The following is a 7,986-nucleotide window of genomic DNA, read 5'->3' on the forward strand; positions in this document are numbered from 1 at the left end:
GCCCCCCCCCCCCAGCTGACCCATGCTCCTGGGGAGCTGCCGTGACAAAGGAATGGGGGTGGGATGGTGAGGGGAAGAAAATCAAGGGCAAGTCTGAGGAGCTCAGCCTTGCTAAGAGTCCAGCACTGCAACAGGAGGCGTGGATGGGGTCCAGCAAGGGTCTAGCCAACCTCTGTCCCCAAACTGGCTTTGTAACCCAAAGTCTTAAGGAGGCGGGTTGGGGCTGGAAGAGAAAAATGGTATAAAGGTCTGAACTGTGGATTTTAACCTGGGGTCGGTGGCAGGGCAGAGTGGGCTCGTCCCACACCCCTTCAGTGGCTCCCAGAGTCATCCCAGTTGAAGGAGGGGACCGTGGGCAGGCCAGTCCCTCTGCCACTGTCCCCCCGCAGGGGTCTTTGTGTCTGAGGCCAGGCCCGGGCTCCCTGCCCTTCAGAGCTCCTCATGGACCCGCTCCTGGTCTTCATCCGACTTCAGCTTGAGTTCCTCAGCCGTGATCTTGCCATCCTGGTTGCGGTCCTGATTCTGGAACATGTCCCCTATGGTTTTCTCAGGGTCCTGCCCAGGCATGAGGCGGCCTTTGCCTTCATTCACCTGAGCCTTGATGAAGGAGGAGAACTGGGGGAGGGGAGAGCCACAGGAGGAGTGAGGTCATGGAGAGCTGTGGATGGCCTTGGGCAGGGAGGACAGCCAATGCTGTCTCCTTCCTCCCAGGCTGCCCTGTCCCCTCCCCAATTCACTAAGGCCCAGGAGAGGAGAGGGGCTGGAGTACAGCCTGGGGGACAGTCCATGACTGCCAGATGGGGCAACAGGCAAGGAAGCACAGGTGAGTGGCTCAGCCGGGGACAGCAGGTGCCTGGGGGAGGGGCAGGTGTGCACTGGGTCGGCACTAGGTGCACCATGGGTGTGACTGAGCTCCTGACCCACCTCCTCTGGGGGGACCTCTCCATCTTTGTTGAGGTCCATATCTTCAAACAGGCTGGCGGGAGGGTCCTTGTGCCACACAAACAGGTAGCCCGTGGGCAGCCCGTCCTCCCGGGACACTAGCTCCACCTCAAACAGCAACACAGCGCTGCCAGGAACCCCCCGGGCTGGAGGGGGGAGAGGGGAGCGGAGAAAGGTCCCATTGAGGCCAGGCCAGACTCAGTTTCCATTCTTGGGAACTGGAAAGCAGGGCATGGGAGGAAAGCGTCCCTGACCCTCCCACCAGCCACAGAGGCCGGAGACAGGACCCAGGCCTCGGCCCCTCACCTCCGCTCTCTCCGTGTGCCAGGTGCGGAGGCACAACCAGCTGCCGCCTCTCTCCTACACACATGCCCTGCAGGCCTGTGTCCAGACCCTCGATCACCTTGTTGGCCCCCAGTGTGGCCTCCTGGGGGGCCCCAAAGTCATGGCTAGGGGAAAGTAGATTCCCAGATTAGCATCGGTCCTTGTCCCCTGCCAGTTTGCACTCCACTTTCCCCAAAGTGGGCCCAGGACAAGCCCTCGATTCCAGAGTGGCTCCTGGTGCCCACCCAACAGCCCAGTACAGGGTCCCCACGGGCCCTAGGACAGCCCAGAGGGCTCCCCCTTCAGTTTCCCCTGCCCTCCTGCCAGCCTCATGGGCCCTTCCCCTGGGGAGTAACAAATCTCATCTTCCACAGGGTGGGCCTCAATAGCTTACCAGCATGCGAAAGGCCCTGGGTTCAACCCCCAGTACCAAAAATGATAATAAAGAAAGTAAAACAATCTCATGGCCCTCGGCTGTTGACGCTCACTGAAGGAAGCAAGAGACGCCATGACCGAGAACGAGGAGCCGGAGTCAGGGGTGCTGCTTGAGCACTGCCCGCGCCTGCGCCCACCCACCAGCCCAGCCCTGACCCTGCCCCGGACCCACGAGGAGAAGAGCCTGGTGCCATCCAGCAGAGAGCAGTTGTAGTGGTAGCGAATAAAGTCCCCAAGCTTTGAGGTCTCATTGCAGCTCTCAGGGGGCCGGGACAGCGTCTTGATTTCCACTGGATCGGCAGGGTTGTGGAAGTCAATTACGTGCACGTCGAAGATGAGCACAGCGGAGCCAGGGATCTTGTCTCCTGAGGCCAGATGGGGGAGGGGGTCAGCTCACCATCTCCATGGGGGCTCCCTCCCTGGGGAGTCAGCGGGAGTCCATCCTGATGCTTCCTATATGTTGCTCTTGGGTGTTGGGGTGAGGGGCAGGGACAGGGGAGGAAAGCCCCTTTCCCCTTGTGGCTTTGCAAACTCCCTGTAACTTAACCCTCTGAATCATTATGATTAGGCCCATTTCCACAACTGGGCCTCCAATCCAGGCCTCTGTGCTTCCTGGGGCTCTGCTGGGTCTGTTCTTTCATAAAGCCACCCTCTGACCCCAAACTTGGGAGTTGGCTGTGCTTTTCATTATAAGAGGGGGTAGTGGGGAGTGTCTGGAGGAAGTGGATGGAATCTGGTGATCAGCCATAAATAAATGCGTTTCTGTGACGAGGGGTGGAACAGAGGCTTAGGGAGGACAGTTGGGAGCAGTGGAGGAGGTGCCTCTGGAATAACCTTACCAGTCCCATTCTCCCCATAGGCGAGGTGTGGGGGGACGGTGATCCTCCGGCGCTCCCCTATGCACACGCCCTGCAGCCCCTGGTCCATCCCGGGGATGATGTAACCCTGCCCGATATAGGTATTGTAGGTGTGGTTGCGGGAGTAGCTGCAATAGAAGGCAGGGAGGGGCAGGGAGGGAGTCAAAGGGAACCCCGACCTCTTACAGGGGACCTCTCAGCCCCCACCTCTCTCCTCAGATCCTCCCTGACCTGGAATCAAAGAGGGTGCCGTCCATCAGGGAGCCGTTGTAGTGGTACCGCATGAAGTCCCCCGCCTTGGCTCTCCGGACACAGCCAGGGGGTAACTCCAGCGTCTCTAGCTGGACGGTGTCCTTTGGGTTGTGGACATCGATCAGTAGGACATGGAAGACCAGGGAAGCCTGCGGGGGGATCACAGTCCCTGGGGAGGGGATAGGACTTGAACCATACAAGTCGGCAGCCAACTGAGGCTCAGGAAGGCCTAAGTGGGCGCCATGCTTTCCTGACCCCTTCTCTTCCATCTATGGCTGTTTCTTGTTCTTTTTATGAGACCTGAGTTGTGTTTTCCCCAAAGCCACCATCGATTTTGTGAACCATAATAAAGCAGGCCTTCTTAGTAGAACCATCACCAAGGGCTAGATCTCTTCCCTACTTTCCTCCTTGGCTGGATGCCCTGGTGTACTATAGTACGTAACCTGAACAACTGTACGTGGAGCCCTGGTTTTCCTTCTTCTGGAGAATTCTCACAAGCCCCTCTCTGCCCTTACCGTAGCCTTTCTCGCCATAGGCCAGGAATGGAGGGATGATGATCTTCCTTCTCTCACCAGGACACATGCCCAGCAGCCCTTGGTCCATGCCCTTGATCAGCCAACCAGAGCCGACGTAGGTGTCATAAGTACCGCCCCTGCTGTAGCTGTGGAGAATTAGGTAGAGGTTGCGCTGCTGGAGGTGAGAGGAGGATGGGCCTGGGCTCCTTCGCTCCGGCCATAGTCTCTGATGCCTCAGGGTCCCCTTCTGGCCCCTACCTGGTGTCGAAGGTGGTGCCATCCAGCAGAGTGCCATTGTAGTGGTAGCGGACAAAGTCGGTGTCCTGCACCATGCGGGGGCAGTGAGGCGGGCGAAGCAAGATGCTCACCTGGACGGTGTCTGCCTTATTCCACACGTCCAGTAGGACCACATCGAAGTACAGGGTGGCGTCTGGGGGAATTAGCCCCGCTGTGGGGCAAAGCAGAAGGAGCCTAGTTGCGGCAGCCCGGGGTGGGATGGGGGTGCAGGTCTGAGGGTCTAGCTGTGCCTCCCCTGGCCGCAGATTCCCTCCTTCCCAGCCAAGCTGTCTCCTGCCCAGGGTCCCAGTTTCCCTCTCCTGTCTTCCCAGAGGCATTGATGGAAACTCTGGACAGAGCCTCCACTGTGCAGACTGTGTACAGTGTGACCTTGGCCAAGCCACTCCCTAGCTGAACTTCAGATTTCTGACCCTGGGGTCTCTGATTCTGCCTCTTGGCCTCCCCTTCCCCATGCCTGTGCCCAGCTTCCTCACCCACACCGATGCTGCCGTAGCCCAGGTGGGGGGGCACGATGAGCCGTCGCCGCTCGTTGACACACATGCCCATGAGGCCCCGGTCCATGCCAGTGATGAGGCGCCCCACACCCACCACGATGGCTACCAAGGTGCTGCGGTCATAGCTGGGGGGAGGGAGGGGACACATAGGAGATAGTGACCTCAGGTGTGCACAGGTGAGGGCACATGGTCCCATACATGAGCAGAGGTGCATACCCCATGCATGATGTCCCCTCCCCATACACAGGGTAGATGCACACATGCTCCTCACACACGGCCTCTCCAGGTCGTCCTCCTAGGCTGCCACCTAGGAAGTACCTGAGGAAGCCAGGGCCTTTTATTCCCCGGGGTGGCGAGCAGTGTACAGGCCCGCCTGCAGCTTCTGCTTGCTGACAGTAACAGAGTGGTGAGCACAGTATGGAGGGCAGAGCATTTATTGAGCTCTTGCTATATGCCAGATTAAATGCTTGGCCCTTTTTATTCACTATCTTATTGAATTTTTGTTCTATGAGACAGATATTATTATTTTCACTTTTCTTTCTTTCTTTTGGTGTGGGGGGCGTAATTTGGAATCAAATTCAGGGGTGCTTTGAGCCAAATCCCCAGCCTTTTTTTATATTTTATTTTGAGACAGGGTCTCATTAAGTTGCTTAGGGTCTTGCTAAATTGCTGAGCCTGGCCTTGTACTTGTGATCCTCTGAGATGGAAGGCTCAAAAGGTCAAGGCTAACCTGGGGAATTTAGGGAGACTCTGCCTCCAAAAAGAAAGAAACAAACAAAAATAGTGTTAGGGATGAGCTCAGTGGGAGCACCCCTAGGTTCAATTCCCAGTTCAAACAAAAGGAAGAGGAGAGAGAGGAGGAGGAAAGAGAGGAGAAGGAGAAAGAAAGAGAAAGAAAGGTTTCTAAACTCAACACTTATGAATTAGGCCCTAGCCAGGCTCCCAGAGTTCACCAGAGAGGGCAGCCCCCAACTCCCAGTCCCTCCCCAACTCCTAGCTGTCCAGGGCTCAGTGCTGTGCCTACACCTGGCTTTGTCCTCTGAGCAGGTTTTACTCTGGTCTGTTTCCTTCACAATGCTGAAATGAAGGTTCAAGCTCTGCACAAAATGTCTATAAGTTAAACAGCTTCAGGGCATGTGGTTTCCCACAGAGTTAAGACTAATATGTTTGGTGTGGTTTTTTTTTTTTTTTGGTACTGGGGATTGAACTGGGGTGCTTTACCATTGTGCCACATCCTTAGTTCATTTTGTTTTTTTTTAGTTGACACAGGGTCTTGCGTAAGTTGCTGAGAGTCTCGCTAAGTTGCTGAGACTAGTCTTGAACTTGAGATCTTCCTGCCTTAGCCTCCCAAATTGCTAGGATTACAGGTGGGCACCATGGTACCTGGCTGCTAATATGTATTGAAGTCATAAGGACTATAGGTACTATGAGAAGTCCACTGTCACCATCTGGTCTGATCATTAGCCTTAGGAAGGAGACACTATTCTTATGTCCATTCAGAACTGAAGCTTTAAAAGACAAAATTCCTTATCCAACACTGTGGCCTATATTTGAACTAGGGTCTTAAGTTTTTGCCCAATATACTGCCTGCCTCCAAGTTCAAGGTCACTAATACTTCGTGGCCTAGTGTATGTTTTGGAAAAGGGGTGACTTCTTTGTGGAGTGGGGCATTGTGTGTGATGGGACCTAGGGTTTACCCTGGAGGCTGGCACACAGCCTGCCCTAACACCCCCTCCCCCACCCAAAGTGGACTTTGGGAAGGCCTGGGTCATACCAGAAGTCTGTGTTCAAGCCCTAAGACTGGCAAGATGGGTGATAGCACTGGCCTGGTAGAGGTAAAATGGAGGAGGTGGGGGTTCAGGTTCCAGGATGTCCAGAGAGACAAGAAAACCCTCCAAGATGCCCAGGGTAGCATGTCTGACTGTGTGACACGTGGACAGAACAGACCATGGCACCTAGCTATGCCCTCCTCCCAGAACCATCCTACTGCCTTATTTTAATGCCCACCTGGCTTTATCCCCACCCCAGCTGTTGAAGACCTCCATCCTCCAAATAAAAAGGTTTACTGCCTCTTCTCTAACCACAAAAGCAAAGAAAACTGGGTGTGGAACAAGATAGGGGCCTGGGTAGGAGGAAAGACAGGGGGGTCCCCTTCTGAGAGACCACAGGAGGGTTCACATACTCCTCCAGCCATTCCCTTCCCCCAACATTGCAGACCAGAGCACCCCCTCATCAACGGCAGGTAAATGGAGCCTTTCACCTTGATCATCAAATACTTTGGGGGACTTGGAGAACTTGGGTGAAAAGAACTGGGGTAAAGGTGAAGGCTTAGAATTTGAGGCAGGGCTTGTTTTTGAGGAGATGGATATCTGGGACCCCCGCCCCCACCCCCGCTGTTTGGGCTTGGGGGATCATAAAGTGAAGGCCCGGATTGCGAGCTTGAAAGGGGAAGCAAGGAAACCCCAGGTCCCAGGCGCCGGGGTTCAGGAAAGGCATGATGAACCTGGGACACCCACCCCTTTACCTTGAGTCAAACTTCTTGCCGTCCTCGAAAGTGCCATTGTAGTGGTAACGTACAAAATCCCCCATCTGCACCTCCCGGGGACAGGACCTGGGAACGTGGTACCTCTCGATGACCACATCTTCCAGGGGGCCCCCGGCCGGGCTGGCGCGGCCCAGCCCCCTCCCCAAGGCCTGCAGCAGCAGCAGCAATTGCAGCAGGGAGAGCCGGCGGAAGGTGTGGCTGGGGGATCCCGCAGGGAACATGGTGCTCGAGCAAGGCCAGCGGGCAGTGAGGGCGAATGAGGGAACGAAGGAACTGCAGCCGCCAACCTCCTTCCACCCCCTCCGAGGGCTGGCTCCCCCCCTTCCGTCCTTCCCCACCCCCGCCCTGGCTGGTCCACGTGGAATGGGGGCTGGGGAGACTGAGCTGGCCGGGCGGGGTGGCGATGGCCGTGGGATAGGAGGAGGGGGCAAAGCTGAGAGTTTAGAGTCCCAGGAATCCGCCACAGGAACTCCGGATCCTCCTCCTTCCATTTCCACTCTGAGCTGAGACTCGGGCCTAGCCGGGAAGGAGGTTCGGGGAAAGATGAGAAGTCTGAGTGGCCTCAAAAAAAAAAAAAAAAAAAAAAGTAGAAGAAAAAGAAAAGTTCAGACTTTTTTCCAGAGCTCCTGGGTCCTAAAGCCGGACCGAGAATTTCCTCGCTTCTTTCGCTGACACCCTCAAATTAAGGGCCCTCTGGGTGAGTGGAGAGGGCCGGATTCTGGGGGGCATTTCAGTGTTTCCCCCACTCCAGCCGTCCTCTAAGGGAGGCTTCTCTGAAAAGCAGTTTTGTCCTAAAAAAGTTAGACTGTAATGATTTTGTCGCACGGGATGGAGCTCGATCGGTGGTAGCCGTGGAAGGTGCGAAGGGTAAAGCGGGTGTGTGACTCCCTACCCGGGAGGGGGTGAGGGGATGAGAACACTTGGAGGGTGCAGAAGGGGCCCTGGAAGGGAAGACCGGGTTCCTGGGCTTGCACTGAGCCTGGGCAGAGTAGGGGGTATAGGTGGCACCTCCCTCCGCTTCTAGATCTTAGGGTGGGGGCGTTGTGGGAGGGAAGAGAAGGGCTTTTGAGCTCCCATCTCCAGCGCGAAGCGCACGCCTACCCATCAGCACCCCATCTGCCAAGGGAAGACCTACATGGGCAGGAGGTCGGGCCAACGTAGCGCACTCGGGACACTATTGGACCCTCCGAAAAAGAAGGGGGCCGCGACCCCGCCCTTCCCCGCCTTCCTCCTGTGGATGCGGGGCGCTAAGACCCAGCAGGCACGCGGCGGGGTCCTGGCCCATCCAGCTGCCCGCGGGGCCAGGCGCTCTCTGCTCGGGGAGC

The 7,986-nt window shown here is 56.5% G+C and overlaps 1 protein-coding gene across 1 annotated transcript; it reads right to left on the reverse strand.

Moving 5' to 3' along the window:
* Window positions 1–6: 6 nt before the first annotated feature.
* Window positions 7–7,206, reverse strand: Fkbp10 (FKBP prolyl isomerase 10). The gene is made up of 10 exons (XM_015495717.2): window positions 6,641–7,206; window positions 4,096–4,241; window positions 3,584–3,773; window positions 3,326–3,471; window positions 2,790–2,979; window positions 2,541–2,686; window positions 1,874–2,066; window positions 1,249–1,391; window positions 925–1,088; window positions 7–615 (listed from the first exon to the last, which is right to left on the reverse strand). The coding sequence occupies exons 1-10, from the start codon at window positions 7,150–7,152 to the stop codon at window positions 430–432; spliced, it is 2,016 nt and encodes a 671-aa protein (XP_015351203.1). The 5' UTR covers window positions 7,153–7,206; the 3' UTR covers window positions 7–429.
* Between the last annotated feature and the right edge of the window lie 780 nt (window positions 7,207–7,986).

Source organism: Marmota marmota, unplaced genomic scaffold, assembly GCF_001458135.2.
Source record: "Marmota marmota marmota unplaced genomic scaffold, marMar, whole genome shotgun sequence".
Classification (NCBI taxonomy): Eukaryota; Metazoa; Chordata; class Mammalia; order Rodentia; family Sciuridae; genus Marmota; species Marmota marmota.

Bases quoted from the DNA above. Each gene is read 5' to 3' on its own strand.
- Fkbp10 (XM_015495717.2), bottom strand. From the start codon at position 7,152: ATGGAAGGAGGAGGATCCGGAGTTCCTGTGGCGGATTCCTGGGACTCT. The intron at 1,089-1,248 runs GTGAGGGGCCGA...TCCCCCCTCCAG, and splicing joins GGCACACGGAGAGAGCGGAG to CCCGGGGGGTTCCTGGCAGC. The intron at 616-924 runs GTGGGTCAGGAG...CCCCTCCCCCAG, and splicing joins GAGAGGTCCCCCCAGAGGAG to TTCTCCTCCTTCATCAAGGC.